Source organism: Adelges cooleyi, unplaced genomic scaffold (assembly GCF_023614345.1).
Source record: "Adelges cooleyi isolate 19-005CV unplaced genomic scaffold, UGA_ACOO_1.1 ACOO_flye_CR_arks_rails_tigmint_CR_PRNA_451, whole genome shotgun sequence".
NCBI classification, from domain to species: Eukaryota; Metazoa; Arthropoda; class Insecta; order Hemiptera; family Adelgidae; genus Adelges; species Adelges cooleyi.
In genome coordinates, this window is record NW_026096135.1 from 5,281 (window position 1) to 23,433 (window position 18,153).

The window sequence follows — 18,153 nt, forward strand, 5'->3', positions numbered from 1 at the left end:
TAAATTTGACTGAAAGTATAAAATATAATGACAAAACAATACAGTCGTGTGTGGTCATTTTTAAATATTTTTACTACATGAGTGGAATTAGTCAAAATGGAATTGTGATAATGTACCTGAATTATTGAAGTGCTAGGAAAAACGTTTAACATTGATAATCTAATATTGTTTTAGACTCTCGAAACATCTTTAGCAAATAGTTTTGGTTATATAACGTAATTACAAATTGTAATTGTCTGGGTAAATCCAGTCATTAAGAAAAAATAAAAATAGTTAGTTTACTTATCGTATTTTATTTATCAGTGTTTACTAAAAGCTTGACGTCATACTTTTTTATGAATATACTCTAAACCCTCATAGAGCTGGAATCTGATTTTCTAGTTGTAATCAGAAATCTGAAAATATAAGAGAAAACTATTATTTATCTAATACGAGTATAAGATACAACGCAATAGTTAGAAAATCGTACACATTGTAAATGACATTCTTAAGAAAACCAGTATAGTGGTTGGAGTATGTCGAGGACGGAGCATAGCGTGACGGGGCGGTCATAAGTTTACAGGAACTATGACAACTGAAAATGATAAAATCACTTTCAAATAAATGCTTCGATACAAATCAGTAGCTAATGTTTTCATATAGTAGTTAGTATGACCAAACCAGTACAGTCCAAATCAAGCACAATATAAACAGTTCACAAATTAGCAAAAAATGGTTTGTTTGCGCTTGGTTTAGACGTCTGCTTTAGTTTTCAAACTTTTAAAACACGGATTTCGCTATAATGCAGATATAATATTACATTTATGAGTAATCACAAATGTTTTAGTCATAAAACCATTATAAAACTAAATAACAACGTGGAAATTAGGGAGCTATATCAGAAACCAAACATAGTCGATGAGATAAGAAAGAGGCGGTTCTGCTGGGCCGGCCACGCATGGCGAAAAGATAGCCCTCTCATACACTAGATACTATGTAAGTTGTGACACTTGGTAGATCAAGGATAAGGTGGGGAGACTAAGTTTTCAAAGTATCAAAATACCTAACTTAACGTAAGCGATCTCAAGTAAACATGACGAATTCAAATCTGTTTTCAGATTACTTATCAGATCACTGGTTCAGCCTGTGCGATGGACAAAAAATGTACTATTATATTAACTAAAATGGCTTTTACTCATAGAAAAAGTGATATAAATTAAAAATAATACCATAACGTTTATACAAATTAACCGGTATATTTATTGACATTTTCGAAATTTACTAAAACCGCCTTTTTTTAAAAATTTTGCCTTTATAAAACTCCTTAAAAATGGTCGGTATCCAGGGGCCTTAAAAACATTGTACCTACCTATATAATATTTATACGTAATTTTATTAAAAATGTAATATATTATGTTGATTTTTTTTGTAAAAATTTTGTAAAAAAATATATAATTTTTAAAATGTGTGTAGAAATCCTACAATTTTATGTCTGTGCGCCTATGTATGTATGTTTGTGTGTATGTGAACCTATAATTTATTATAACCTTCGAATTTGAATATATTTAGTTATATTAACACGTGCTCACACAAACGCAAAAAAAAATTTAATTCGAGAGCAATGATTTCATACATTGTAAATTCTAACAAGACAAAATCATTAGACATTATAGCAAACTAAATGTTTATTTATTATAACTAATTTTCTTTTAAAAAGCAAATTTTTTATCATTTTGAATGTAACATTTAAAAAAAATCAATCCTTCACCCTCAAAATCAGAAAAACCCTCACTATTTAAGTAAACTGCGTAGATTTATTTTTATCAGCGCGCGTTACCTACCGCACTCAACCTCCCGTCGACAGTCATCCTCACTTTCAAATGAATATAACTTTTGAACGGATGAATAAAAATACAAATTTTTCTTACCAATTCTTTTTTAAAAATTATTTTGAACAAAATGGCTATCTTGAAAAAAAAACTATTAAAAAAAGTAAAACAGGTAAGTGCAATTAAAACCACTGTGCTTATAGCGCAAATGAGTATAAATTATTTTTAAAAAAAATCTTAAAAATATTCACTAGAACAAAAGTTATTTCATTTGTCAAATCTTCGTGGGCCACCCTGTATACATAATTCTCTTTTTTAGTAAATTCCTGACACCTGTCAACTTTTAAAACAATATATTATAAACTTATTAAATTATACATTTATATAATATAATATAAATGGGGGTTGGTATGTTAGCTAAAATTTGGACCAGTTGGTAGTATCAATCAACATTTTTAGGACTTTATAAATAATAAGTGTGTAAAAACTATCTTTTAAGATATCGAAAATAAATAATGCTTACTTTGTTTGTTGATTCAATCATTATAAAGTTGACCGTCAATATAATATGTAATAACAAAACAATACAGTAGTGAGTGATCATTTTTAAATAGTTTTACTACATACGTGGAATTAGTCAAAATAGAATTAAAATATTGTAGCCAAGTTATTCGAGCGCTGGAAATAATATTTTAAGTTGGAAACCTATTATTGGTTCAGTCACTCAAAACATCTTTATCAAATAATTTAGTTTGAATAACGTAACCACAAATTGTAATTATCTGGTAAAACCCAGACACTTAGACAAAAAGAATATAGACTAGTTTGCTTATATTCGATTTTATACTAAAAACATGACGTTATATTTTTATGTTAATGTATTATAACCCGTAATAATGTTGGTATCTTGTGTATTTGGTAAAATTGGTTTCAAGGTATTCAAAAAATTACCTTAGGAACACGTGGTTATGCATATCAACCGCATAAAATATTGTTTTTGATACATTTTAAAAATCAATAAAAAAAAACTGAAATTAAAAAATTAAATTAAGAAAGCGTTAAAATATTGAGCGTTAAAAACTCTTCTTGTTTAATAGCTGGGTAAAATAAAATATGTTTGATTATAAATTGAAATAATCTAATTAAGTTATAAAACTCAATCAATTTCATCCACTAAAAGCAGGGTCGAGCGCTTAACGAGTACTCAATATGCTATGATAAATCTGAGTTCAAATTCGTGTCACTCAATCATTTTTCTAATGTTTAGGATATGAATAAAACTAACGCTGAGCGAAAGATAGGATTTGATTCGACTATTGACAATTTATTCATTAACAATCCTAAAAATAGATATAATTAAAAGGGCAGATTTTGTACATTCTCAATTTAAGAAAGCATTCGAATATCACCCACTCTCATGTAGTCATAAATTAATTTTTACTGGCAAACTTTGTAAGTACTTCTTTGTAATATCTAGATAATTGTATTATTTATTTTCGATATGTTCATACACTAATTCTATTATAGATTCTATAATATATACACAGATAAACATTTCAGTACATATACGGTTCTTCAGTCCCCTACTTAAAAAAAAAAAATATATTACTCTCTTATTGTTTTAGAAATGTTTTAAGCTGTAATAAAATGAGGGTAGTGAAAAAGTTGAAAGATTTTGTGCAAACATAGAAAAACCAGTATAATAAACGTTCAGTTACTGTAATAAAATTACTATTGATGATCTTATACTCGGTGGGCTATAATAATACGGGTTTAAACGTATAGTTACTACAAGACGGATGTTCAAATAATACAAACTTATTTTTGTATAGTTGAAAATAAAAACCATACATTTTACAAATCTGACACTTCCTTGTGTAGGTAACTATTTACTTACACGTTTACAATTAAAAACCAAATCATGCTTTGATGATTCCTATGTCCTATACCTATTATGCTCTTGCATTAACAATTAATGCAATTCCACTTATTTTGTTTTCATCAACAATTACATGTGCTTAAGTACCTGTGTCTCACAGTTTATTGCAAGATCAAGAGAGGACAATTCAAACGTCTCCGGGAGCTGACAGAGTAGCTAGGTTTTATTAGATATTATGGCACAATAAGTTTTAAATTTATAAAATAGTAGTCTACTCTTTTTAGCCGTGTTTATAATACGTTGTTGCCATTTAAAGTTAGAATCGATAGTATTTATCAAATATTTCACCGTGTCGACTAGATTTATAGATGTACGGCCTATTGTTTTAATAATCTTTCCATTTTTAATACATCCTTCTCTATAATATTCAACACAATCATTATTATGTACATTAAGAAAATATTATTGTTATTATCGGACTGTTTAGTAATATAATATTGACGAAACATGTTGTATTTGAATTAAGTTCTACCAGATTATTATCAAACCATGATTTAATCATGTTCAAAGTGTTCGTAATTTATTAGCTTCAATGCGCAGCTAAGAAAGAAATGTTTATACAATGATGTGGTTTTTATTGAATTTTAACCTTTCATGCATTTTCCATTTAACTTAAGAAACTGATTTTTAGTAAATTTGTTTGATGGTAAAAGATAATATAAAAAAGAAGAATAAAAAAAAACTAAAAATATTCTATACGACCATGGCTGAATGAACCCAAACCAATTTGAGTACATTTCCGTCATCATACTGCTTCCTATGTTTTACATATAACAAAAATTAAGCAAAATAAAAATGCAGCAGTTAAAAATTAGTTTGTTATTCATAAAGTTACCAAATGTTTCATATTTTATAATTTGTAAATTATAAAATAACAATCTTACAGTGCAAAACTATTTAAATATCTGGTCATGAATCGATAAGATAGAGAAAAAAAATAATTTAGAGCAAAGATATAGTTATATTAATTTGACTGTGTTATTACAGATAGTCATTTAATTATTTTTGAGTCTTTCAGAAAAACGTTAAAAGCCTTATACTACATACAAGACGGATTACTTATAAAGAATTTATTTTTCCTTCTCAATATAAATTTCTTAAAGTCCACAATTTTTTTTGTGGACTCTACAATACCAAAATATTTGTTATGTTTAATAGATAATACGATTTGTGTGTTAGATAAAATTATATATAAAAAAAACATTAGGATAATGTACTTGGACACATTTTAAAATAAAAAGTAATTAAAATAATAAAAGACGCGAAAACGATTTTTTGGGAATTTAGTAGAAACGAAAAAGGCCAAATTTTTACGACCTACTGTACCATTAGTGGAATCTAGCATAAATGGTTTTCCGTTATACTCAAAAATATCAATTTCCTTCGACCGCAATACTTAATGCAAGCTCATAGTTAACAGCTTTTATCTTTTCTTTTAACAGATTAAAGAAATGCCTAAATTCTCCAAGAAATTCCAATATCATAGCATAAGTCAACGGTTCTTTTATGTCAATACTGATCCAATCACTTCCATTTGAATTACAGCCATTCAACTCAACTGAAATTTCTTTAACTCTTGCGGATATCCTAGTAATAATGCTATCAAAGACGTTTTGGTTGTCTTTCATTGCATAACGAAACTCTGCTACTACATCAGAATAAAAAGTGTCGGTATATGGCATGAATTCGGGTCCCGTGTCAATTGTTCGCATTGACTCCATGTACAAAAGTTTTAAATGCAACAGATCCATTTTAGGCATTTCTTTGTTGAACATTACTAACATTACCCACAGACAAGTGTACATCCTCACACTGATGATTTGTTGAATCAACTTGTGGTAAGTAAGGTGGCCAAACGGCTTCGATATCCATTCGCGGTTTTCAATGAATTCCTTAGTTTTATTTACTTCGGCGGCGTGGCGTCTTATCGTTGGCCTCCATTCTACGACTGAGCCTGTTATTTTTGCAAACAGTAATTCGTGTTCATCCCATAATGGTTTTAGATACAAATATTCGATCGAAATGTGCTGCATGATGTCAGCATAATGTACACCAATAATTACAGACCTTTGCAGAACTTTAAAGATGTTAATTGGTACATTGGGATTTTTCGACACCAAATCATCCTGTGGTTTATTTTTGGGAAAATATTTGTTATTCTTGCAGTATTCTATATAATTTGTAATATCGCTTTGTAATTCCTCTTCTTCGAAAGGAGTTTCCCTGAAGAAATTTTTGTTGCTCTCATATTCAATCATTGCCATGATTTTGAAATAATAACTCCAAAACCATTTACCCGCTTTGCCTTTGGCCTTTTCAAACAGCAGAACCATAAAACCAGCTTCTTCTTTTAATACGTTAAGTTCATCTAGTGCAACTTCGATAGTTCCGCCTCTTCGCAAGCCTTCCAGAATATTTGTCAAGTGCACCAGTTTTGATTTTATGATTAATGAGCAAGTACATTTAATGTCTTCGATTTTCTTGTAAAATTTATCAAACACAATATTGCGGCCTTTAGTGTCGTTAAGGGTCTGAACAGGGGTTTGCAAAGTTGTAATTTCTTTTTCGCTAAATTTTATTTCTTGCTGGTTGTAGGTTTTCAAAGTATTCACTGTATTAACGTAGAAAAGGGAGTATGTTCGACTGACGTAATATGGCGGCGAAACCTATAAAAAATGTATGTACTTATTTATAAATATTATACATATTTTGCTTTTGACATTTTTGTGTCTTTGCTCTGACTCATAACCGAAAATTATATTTGCTTGCGTACGAGGCCGCAACACCACGGGTTAAATTTTTATGTGTCGTTCCGCGAACGCCTTGTTACCACTTGAATTATTTTTCGTTGCTAACCGTGGTCAATTTATTGGCAAAACATTCACTTGGTTATTTTGAATCTATGTAACCATTTATTCAAGTTTATTCATTGTGAAAACAACACATAACTCAAAAAATTTAACATTCCCATTCTCATCTCTATACCCATCTCCATCTCTACACCCATATAATGTTATGTAACGCTGGGGATGAAGGTGGGGATGGGGATGTCAATTTTTTTTAATTATGTGTTGTTTTCACAACGAACAAACTTGAATGAATGGTTAAATTGATTCAAAATAACTCAGTGAATGTTTTGGCAATAAATTGATCACGGTTAGCAACGAAAAATATTTCAAGTGGTTTCGAGGCGTTCGCGGAACGATTCATAAAACTGTATCCCGTGGTGTTGCGGACTCGTACGTAAGCTGTTAAAATATAAAAAAACGTACCCAACCAACCCTACTTTACTTTGTAAGTTTTATATACACATACAGGCTTAAAATGTTTTTTGGTACATTTATAATTCATTAACAGGGTATCAATATTAAAAAAAATTACTAACAGCTGTTAATAGAACTCAGAGACTTTTCCATTTATCCATTTATGTTATTGTTTTCCAATAAACGTATTATTTTTTTTTTAATTTTAGCTTTGATGCTAATAGTTTTATAATGATGTGAGATTTGTTTGTGTCCATGTTCACTGTAACTTCACTGTAACGAGCGATAACTGACCGCGACGGGAGTTATGTCAAATAAACCGGTTATGTTTACGTCTTGATTAAAAAGAGAGCAATATTTAGCTCAATAATAACAAATGTTAAATAATTTGAAAAAGAACCACGTGATTTTCATTTTATTGTTTTTTTTATCAAATCAACTTTTAATTTTAATTTTCTTCGTATATTTTAATGCAATTAAAAAAAAAACAAATAATTTACAAAGCCAGTACAGTGGTGTCAGGGCATAGTGAGGTCAGAGAGGTCATATGTTTAGAGGAATTATGTATTTTCAAACTAGTAAAGTCCAAACCGTGTTCAGTATAATCCAACACAGTAAGAAAATATTAAAGTGAGGTGCAGGGTTTACAAAATATCATCAAGGCGTTTATTTTTAAGTGGTTTTATTACTTTTATTAATAATAATTCCTGTAGACCTGTGACTTCTCTGTCCAACTACGATTTGATCCCATTATGTATCTACTCCACTGTACTGGGTTACTCGGAGATAATCCCTTTTTAAATTTATTTTTTACGTTAATATGATGCTGTAGCTTCTTAGGGAAAATTATACGGTGAATATTTTGAAAAATATTTTCTGAATCACTTTGTACATTTAAATATAAAAGTGGAAATCTTCATGCACGTTTAAAGACAAGTTTCTTACAGACAATTACATTGGTTTTGAAGGACCGAACATAGATGCTTAATTTCAAGCTTTTTGGTATAGCTTTGAGTGAACAATATGTTTTCATACATATATATATATAATAAACCTATATACTATTATAAACTGCAAAAATTTAGAACATCTTAATTTATATATGTAAAAACGAAATTTTAAGATTGTGAAAAATAAATTATGCTTACTTTTTTTGTTGATTCAATCATTACAAAGTTGACTATTAGTATTAAATATAATGACAAAAAAATACAGTTGTGTGCTATCATTTTAAAAAAGTTTTACTACATAAGTCGAATTGATCAAAATGGAATTGTAATAGTGTAGCTAAATTATTCGATTGCTAGAAATAACTATTTACATTGGTAACGTATTACTGCTTCAAACACTAGAAACATCTTTAGCAAATAATTTTGTTTGTATAACACATTTACAAATTATAAATGTCTGTTAAAAGCAGAAATGTAATAAAATTATTATTAGTCTAATTTACTTTGATCGTATTTGATTTTGTACTGTTTACTAAAAACTTGACATCACGCTTCTGTGTGAATATGCTATGAACGTTAATAGTTTAGGAATTCAATTGTGTAGTTGGTGAAATCTGAAAATATAAAAAAAAACTTTTACCTAATTCGAATATAAAATAGAGCATTTAGGAACAATTAATATTGTATGATCATAAATATTATTACATTTTTGTATTATTTTTTATTGTTATTTGAAATATCATAAAAACATGTTTTATTAATATTTAATTTTTATGTTAACATGTACTGACCGGTTAATTTGTATAAGCTTCAAGGTATTTTTTTAATTTAAATCATTTTGTCTATGAGTAAAAGCCATTTTAGTCAATATAACATACAATGTTTGTTCCATCGCACAGGCTCAACCAGTAATCCGATAAGTAATATAAAAACAGATTTGAATTTGTCATGAAATTTACTTGAGATCGGTCGACGTACTTTTTTGATATCTTATTCCTACTATATAAAAAACACGTTTGAACATTTTATAAAATTTAGAAAGGGTTAAAATTAAAAATTGAAAAAAGTTCCTTTCACCGATCCTAAGTAAACTTCATGACAAATTAAAATCTGTTTTTAGATTGCTTATCGGATCACTGGTTAGGCCTGTGCGATGGAATGAAAATGATGTGTTTTGACTGAAAAAATGGTCTGTATGGAGCCCCCTTAACAGCCATACATTAGCAATTTTAAATTTAATATCGCATCTTATAATATTCGACGCTATAGTTAACTCTTTAATACAAATTTTAAACAGCAGTGGTAATTTTTGGAAAGGTGGACCTTCGGTCCTCAGATTTTTAAAATGTTGAATTGATATAAATTAAATTAAAAAATAAACTGTTATTTAATATTTAATTCGATATCTAATTTGTATACTGGATAAATAAATAATATACATGAACGGTTTATTTATGTAATAACGTTTAAAAACCTTCTAAAGTAACAATGGTTGGTACTATTCGTTGATTTTGAATTTATAGAAACGATATTTATTTTGTTTTAATTGATTATGTATTTTTTTGTTAAAAATACATCATTTTGTATTATTGCTAGTCGCTACCTAGGTTTTAAAATATAGTTATTACACTTTATGATTTGTATTGGCTAAAAATAATAAAATTAAACCAATATATTTTTAAATAAGGCATTAGCAACGGGAAAATCGAAATCACCTAATCAATAAATAAACAATAATTATTACCTACTTTCAGTTTTCTATCGACTCAATCACATTTCTCTTTCTTTATAAAGTCCAGTAACTTCTCTAGAATTGTGCTTTTTATTTTTTGTGTACTTTTACTATTCAAATGGATCAAAAATGATCGAATGGATTAAGTTTGCTTAGACGACAGAATTGTTGCAGGCGGTTGCTGTAGAAAAATTTCATTTGCCTACCAATTTGAATGTATGTTTATTTTTTTAATAATATTATTTTTTTTATACAGTATTTATTTAGTACCAAAACAGGAAAATTTAAACATGATTATGATTATCTAATATAATTTTTTTAGCATTAACCAATTTGTGTCTGATGTGTTTGACAAACAATTACAGATATGTATTATTCTTATACAACTATAGAACATTTTTTTCTACCGGTCATAATCGAATTTTAATTATACCATACGACAAAATAACAATTGTTTTAATAACAATTACAATGATCACTAAAATGTTAGATGAATATTTTTGCTATAACTTGGGCCAAGTTCGTTTCTTATAGAACTGCGCAAAACGCTCATATTCAAACTCGAGTTAAAACTATATGAAATTGTGTTTGTATTTATACTTAAATTATTTAAAAATAGTTAAAATAACAAAATTGAATGTTGTAGTTTTCGGTTGATTCTAACTTTTGATAATTATTTTTAGTTCTAATGTTTTTTACAATCGGTTTTTTTTAAAAAAAATTAACCACAATTGCATTTTATAATAGTTTTTAAGTTTAATTATTTATATTGGCTACAAACAATTGTGAAGTACTAATAATATAATAATATTTGTTCGCTATACATGACAGTCGATGTGCTTAGCAACAAAATAAAGCAAAATCACTAAGTATATAAAAATCAGCCATTTTTCAGCCGAGTCTGCAACCACGATAGAACATTTTCATGTCTCGTCGAAGTACCGAATAAATTTAGATTAGTTGTGGAATTATAATTTAAAAAAAAATTACATGGAGCTTCCAGTAATAAGCATAAGGCCAAGGAGATTGTTGCCGCACGAATCTGATGTTACGAACATCTGGTGATCGGCACTCACACCTAACATCAGACTCGTGCGGCCGCCGTGCCGTCCTCGTGCAACAACTGTTTCTAAACACAAACAACAACAATGGGACATCAGAAAATGGTACAGTTTTTTTGAATTCATTTTTCTTTGGTTTTAAAGTATTCAATCAAGATGTGCATCAACACAAGGCAGCTACCTACAATTTAGTCAACCAGGTAAAGCAACAACAAATTATAATAAAACATAAAAATTAAGCATCAACATTTCTCCAGTTTCCATACTCGTTGGATTAAACTTGGGCAGCGGCTGCGTGTTTCTAAAAGAACGATTCTCCTTCAGCCAAAATTACATGGCATATTGTAATTATTGGTGTACCAGAAGCAGTCAACCATCAACGTGATCGAATGTTCAGCGGCCCACGCATTATTGTTAGCAGAATCCAAAACCACATGGTATATTGTAGGTGATTAGCTAAAAGGTCAGTTTAAAATAATTGTAAATCGGATCCGATAGGAATAGAGATCTCCTTAAACTGTGAATACTAATGATACATACACGGTACATTGTGTGTTATCTGTTTTGTTTATATTATGAGTTTTTGTATGTTACACGTTAAGTGTGCATTAATTAGTTATTTATGTTAAATTGAGTTATTATATATTATAATCCAGTTATTAAAGTTGTTTAATTGCAAATATAATTTGTGTATGAATAAACCTTATAAAATATAAATAGTATATCACCAACAGAGATTAAAAAATTATGTACAATCAAGTTTCTGGCTAAAACTGTAGTGTTTTCATAAAATCCGGCTTGAACAATTCGACCTCTTAAATTACATTATTATTCATTTCTATTTTGAACGTTGAACGTACAACATATTATCTTATTTTATCTCATATCAGATAACAGCGTAACGCTTTTTTCGTTATAATTTTTTCGGTTATGTGCCAGAGCTAAGACATGAAAATGTCAAATAAGAAAGTTTTTCAGCCGAGTCTGCAACCACGAAAGAGCATTTTCATGTCTCGTTGAAGTACCGAATAAATGTAGATTAGTTATGGAATTATAATTAAAAAAAAAAAATGACATGGAGCTTCCAGTTCCAGGTTCCAATTCGGATATTTGCCAGGGTTATGTGCCAGAGCTAAGACATGAAAATGTCAAAAAGGTGTTACCAAAAGAGCGTTACCACACGGAGATGGGTTGGATGTGGAAATAGGGGTAGAAGATAAGGGGTGGGGGTGGGATGGAGTTGGGGACAGGAGATAGGGGTGAGTGATAGAAACGGGAGATAGTGGGTAGGGGATAGGGGTAAGATATAGAAGATAAGAGATATGTTGTACGTTCAACGTTCAAATTAGAACTAAATAATAAATTCAAAATAGTTTAATTCTCTATAAATTAAACTATGTTAAGTTACTTTTGGCCAGATAATAAACACTAAAATTTAAGCCATAAACTTGTTTGTACATAATTTTTTAATCTCCTTGGCTTATGCTGTAACTGGAAGCTCCATGTCATTTTTTTTTTAATTATAATTCCATAACTAATCTACATTTATTCGGTACTTCAACGAGACATGAAAATGCTCTTTCGTGGTTGCAGACTCGGCTGAAAAACTTTATTATTTATTTTCGTTAATTTTTTCGATTATGTTCCAGGGTAATATGCCAGAGCTAAGTCATGAAAATATCAATAAACAGTTAAGTCATTACGCATTTTACTTTAAAATCAACTAGAGCAATTTTTACTGATAAATATCAATGATTTCTTTATAAATTTCGTTTGATATTTTTTGTTTTTATGTGACTTATTAAATGGATAACATTGATATAAATTTCGGCGCAGCAGCTGGTGGAAAAGCATTTCTCAAACAATGTCAATAAAGGTATGTTAAAGTAGGAACATATTCAAACGGAGAAACATACATAACTTTTTTATATTCTTTTATAATAATAGTAATATCAAAATTTAAAAAAAAATGTACTGTTTAACTATTATATTATGTTGTGGTGATATTATGGTCTAACGTTTTTTTAGGTTTGGCGAGAAATCAATACAAATCTTAATGAGTCAGTTCAAATTTAAAATACAAATAGTTTTACCTGATGATTAAACATGATTTCTATGTAAAATAGTCATTGTATAGATTTTTGGATATTTTTTTTTTTGGTTTTATTTGACATTTTTGTTTAAATATATTGAAGTATGCTAGCGACAAGATTTTCATTTTGTTTTTAATTATTGTTTATTTTTTTCGAATACATTTCCCTTCGACAATACCAGCAGCTAAAAGTTTCATCGAGTATTTAATGTCAAATAAATAATAATTTATAGCTAAAACAGTATATACCTATAGAAACATTTTTAATTTGTTTGGCGTTAAACAGTTTGTGCCTGAACTATCTAACCAATAATAACAAATAGATATTATTTTTTATAGGCATGTAAAACATTTTATTTTACACTGTTGTACAATATATTTTTGTTTGACATATAATACCAGGCTTTTCTACACTGTATTTCAAAAAAGTTTTTCATAAACTTACAAGTAAAATTTTAAGTCTGGGCTGAGTTGTATTATATGATTGATTATGCGTCAGTTTTTTTAGGAAACTTAAATTTTACCTTAAATACAAGCACATAAAAGGAAAAAAAATGCTCAAATTAAAATATAAATCGTGAAAGTTTGATTATTAATAATAATAATAATAAAAAAGCCGACGAGAGACTCAGATAAAGTTGTTATTATTTTAAATTTATAAAAAATAAGTTGTCTACGATCATTACTCAGTCACTAATAGAGAAATGCGTAGCCATGTTAAGATAATATTTTTTTTTTGAATCGCTGTCAAGGATGCTGTGATAGTCCGAAAAAAAATTTAACTACAGAAAATAAAAATCTTATTACCGAACTAATAATTTCACGTCACATTTTAATCTTTAAGTATTTTGTAAAAAAATTGTTCATTCTTGGCTAGTTAAGAATGGGCGGTGTGGCATGCAATTCCATTAAAACTTCCAGCCCAAAATCACATGCGTATTAAAAGAACACAACATTTTTTTGGCAATGGTGAGTTCCCTTCCGCGGGTGTCCACCTTGTCGTGGTGGAAGGGCTTGCGTATCCCGACGACCCGGAGGGCTGCTGGCAACGGATCACCCAAAGTCAGCAGGCCAAAGGAGAGGGGTCAGACTAAGAGACACTCCGGGCAGGCGGGTCCGTTAGTCCTGTAAGACAACCGCCTAAGGAAATGAAACCCTAACAGAAAACCAGAACATATATTCAAGATGAGAACAGCAAGAGAAAAGTAAAAGTTCCTGGGGCCCTCCTACTGGGGGGGGGGGGTCGGACCCCAAGGTACGGCAGTAGGAAGTGGCTCGTCCTTAAGGTCACATCGAGCCAGCAGCTTTGCTGCTGGTAGCCTTGCGCCGGGGGTGGGTAACCATGACCCCGGTCCGGATAACGCCAATGGAAACGGTGGAGACGGGCAACGACTACGGACAATGGAAAATGGCAAACTTGGATTTTATGACGACGATTCTTCTGACAATAACGATAATTATGATGATTGGGTTGCCACCGATGGGAAAGATGAGAAATTGGAATCTATGAAAACTTGTTATTCGGAAACGATGGCCGTCGGAAGACAGTTTGCCAACCAATACTATGATCGACTCAACAATTCTCCCGACACGATGGTAGACATGTTCACGGAATCATCAACGCTTTTCGATATGAATTCGATACGACCTGGGCCGACCGTAGGCTTAGCTAATATCGGCGATCGGCTAAAGAATTAATCGCATGGGGCATGAGGTCAGTAACAGCTTGTCCGACGAAGACAGTGCCAGTCCGGCTAGTTACTCTAGTGCAAATACAAGCATAATTAAATTCGAAGAAAGGAAAGGGCATTTTGGAGCAAGGGAAGCCGATAAAGCGCTTGACGAAGAGAAGAAAAAAGCCGCCGAACAAGAAATGGATAAAATTAACGAGAAAAACGACGAGCCAGAAGACAAACATGAGCTAAGGGACCAACCGATGGTTGTGGTCAAGTCTGTAACCACACAGCTGAGCTGGAAGGATGCTGAAAAGGAGACATTCACTGGAATGGGTTACATGGTCGTTATCGAGGCAGAATAGACCAACGGCCCCTTTCCAGGAGGAGAGGGGTTGTTGGGCTCGTTCAAATGCGTTGAACGTCCGCCGCATCTATTCATACAGACATTTGAGATCCGTGCAACGCCCATATCTGTCGAACGGATCCCCGACTAACCAGAGGACTTAATCAACTATGTAATTTAATTATTAAACGGTCAAACATTTATAAACCTAACCGTTTTTATATTAATTTAATTTTTATAATATTACAATTCGTTAATACACCACCACTACCTTCACCGAATGTCAGAGGGGCCGAAAACCGGGACTATGTAATTCACTCGTAGAAGTTAATTAATTAAAATTATAAATCTAAACTATTTGTTTTATTTTTTATAGTTTATCACAACACTGCCACCGCTACACAGTGGTCTAAAATCAAAAAAAGGTGGCCAAAAATCAAAAAAATCAAAATGGAAAAATGTAATTATTTAGGTTGTTACAATACTACTTAAGTTCTCTAAAAATTAAAATTAGAATTCAAAATATTGATTTGAAATTTTACTTACGAGTTGTTGAAATTGGAAGTAATTTGGAAATAATTTGGTTGCTAATTCACGATTTTTTTTATAATATATCTTTAATATTTAACACAAATCATATGTTTAATGTGTTAAATTGTTCTAATTTTCTCATATATATACATACTATATGTGTATAATAGTCATTATATAAATAAAATTTGAATCTATTTTTGTTGTATTCGCCTGTATTTATAAACCTTTATTTAAACAGAGTACAAGAACATAACAGGTAGGTTGATAAGATTACATTTTTGTTATATTTATTCACTGAGCTTCACGCTGATATACACATACAATAATACTTTTAGGTATATAGAATAAGAATATATATAGATTAGCTGCCCATATCTGCCCTACTGTCGATAAGACATAATTGAATCTTCTCCAACGACACAACAAGAGTATATTTTTGTATTTTGGTGGGATTAAATGGCACGGACAAAAATTGTTTAAAATCACAACTAAAATGCATTATATTATGCTTGAGTGTGATTTATTAGTTTTAAGTCGGAATCTCCATAAAAACACTTAGAAAAAATAAAAATTCATAAAAAAGTCCAAAAAACGAAAAAATATTTTATTTTTACACAGTATTAAACATAGTTGAAACAATTATGTCTACAAAGTTTAGTCTTCTGTACAGTTCATGACTCGAGTATCAATTTTTTACAATGTTTTTTCTCCTACTTAAAATAGTACTCATTTTCACGCGGTAAATCTGATAAAACATAATTATTTTGTATTAATTTAACTTTGTTTAAATAACAAGTAATTTTGTTTTTATTTAGTGTGTATGTATATTTCCGTACGGTTAGTATTAAACTACAGAAATGTTTTATCAAAGATCTTCTCTGGTGTCATAAAACCAGGTGATAGATTGCTATGATTAGAGTGAACTATGATTAGTTAACAAAAATAAATCATAATTTCAACAAAAACATGTTGTAATAAATATTATAAACTATACTATTTTTTTGGTAAAATATGTAAAATTATGATAAATTAAATAGAATATATTATATTTACTTTTTATATGTTTTACTAGGATTTGACACAGACGACTACTATCGTCCTAATTCGGATATTTCTCCAGAACTGATCCCCTGTCGGGCCACACTGATTAATAATTGTCCTCAGGGATCCACAACCCGCCCAAAAGACCGACCTTCGTGGTTGAGGCGGGCTATACGAGCCGTGGGCCGTAGGATGGAAAACTTAAGAAGAAGATATTGTTGCTTTTGTGCGGGATCCTCTTGAAAGGTAATTATTATGAATAATATTATAAAATTTGTGTTAAACGAGCGTCTTGGACCAGAGCATCACAAACTATTTTTTTGTGCATCATGTAATTATTATTGTAAAATTATATTTTGCTTCCTTTCAACTAGCTGGTTTCACTAAAACCGCCTTTTATTTTCATCGTCCTTGTACCGATTGATATTTATATACTGCGATATTTTAAATTTATTTAACTTTGATGCGTGGCTCAGAAGGCATTGTTTAATTACAATGATGGATTTTTATTTTTATGTTCTATACCGCTTGACCAAATCGTTTGTGTAGTAACTCTATAGTTTGAAAATCGTGCCTGGAAGGTACTTTATTGGGACTTAAATTTAAAAACTTCACTTTCCTCCTTTTAAATTCGACAAAAATACCTAAAAAATGTATATACATATTTTCTTACTTACTATTCGAGTACCAGTGGCATTTTATTGGAACTACCTTTTTAATAATGTTTTCTGCGATTGTTAACTATGGTGTCTTATTGAAACCACCGTCGAAATAATTTGAAGAAGTTAATTAGTGTGTGATTTAAAGGATTAAATTTAAAATTAGTCAAATTAGTTCCAAATTTGTCAACGTTAAAAAAAAAAAGAAATCGGCTGACGACGTGTCTGCTGCTGTTTCTATAAATAGCGGCTCGTTTTTTATCAATCCCTCGGCCAAAACGTTTTAATTTAATCTAAAGTATATGGTTATTTCCAGATCCGAGCAAATTTAAAGATTCATTTTTATGTGAAGAACAAGTCAGAACGATGGTGACAATAGCATCGCGACTGTAGTTGTTGGTGCCATCAAGTCACCGCTGATTCACCGGTCTACCTTTGTCTATCTGTCCGTGAAAATATCATACCTACTTTTCTTATGATTTTTATCTTATTTATCATTTTCCAAGTTCACAAGCTTACAATTGGCGAAAGTTCACATAATATAGCTAACTTAAGCCGTGACACTCGTCTTCTGTATTTTGCTAAATTGCAATGTATTATTTTTTATTTCATCATTATTTTTATTGCAATTTTTTCGGTATACGTGTTTTTGATATATTTTTTTATTGTTACTACTTTCACGGTTTTATTGTTTATTTTTGTAATATTTTGTTTTTCTAATTACCCTACTTATATACTTTTTAGTGTTGTACAAGTCAATGTTATTTATGACCAAATTAAATATATGGTAAATTTTTGTAATTTTTTATACTACATTTTTTCATTTTTTTTCAAGATAACCATTTTTTTTAAAAAAGAATTGGTGAAAACAATTTGTACTATTATTCATCTGTTCAAAAAGTTGTATTTTACGCTAGTAACGAATCTTTTTATTAGAACCACGGTCTTCATAAGACCTGTGGTTAAACCACGGTAACCTATGGTTAAAATAAAAAAAAAAATGTACGAGGGCTCATATTTGTTGAATAAGTTGATACACCAGCTGATGATAGTAC

General features: G+C 30.1%; 1 protein-coding gene across 1 annotated transcript; it reads right to left on the bottom strand.

Moving 5' to 3' along the window:
- Positions 1-4,790: 4,790 nt before the first annotated feature.
- Positions 4,791-8,303, bottom strand: LOC126842220 (uncharacterized). The gene is made up of 2 exons (XM_050579108.1): positions 8,159-8,303; positions 4,791-6,413 (listed from the first exon to the last, which is right to left on the bottom strand). The coding sequence occupies exons 1-2, from the start codon at positions 8,237-8,239 to the stop codon at positions 5,121-5,123; spliced, it is 1,374 nt and encodes a 457-aa protein (XP_050435065.1). The 5' UTR covers positions 8,240-8,303; the 3' UTR covers positions 4,791-5,120.
- Between the last annotated feature and the right edge of the window lie 9,850 nt (positions 8,304-18,153).

Coding starts and splice junctions, on each gene's coding strand:
- LOC126842220 (XM_050579108.1), bottom strand. CDS start 8,239: ATGATAGCACACAACTGTATTTTTTTGTCATTATATTTAATACTAATA. Junction 6,414..8,158: donor TGATTGAATCAACAAAAAAA/GTAAGCATAATT, acceptor CATTTTTTATAG/GTTTCGCCGCCATATTACGT.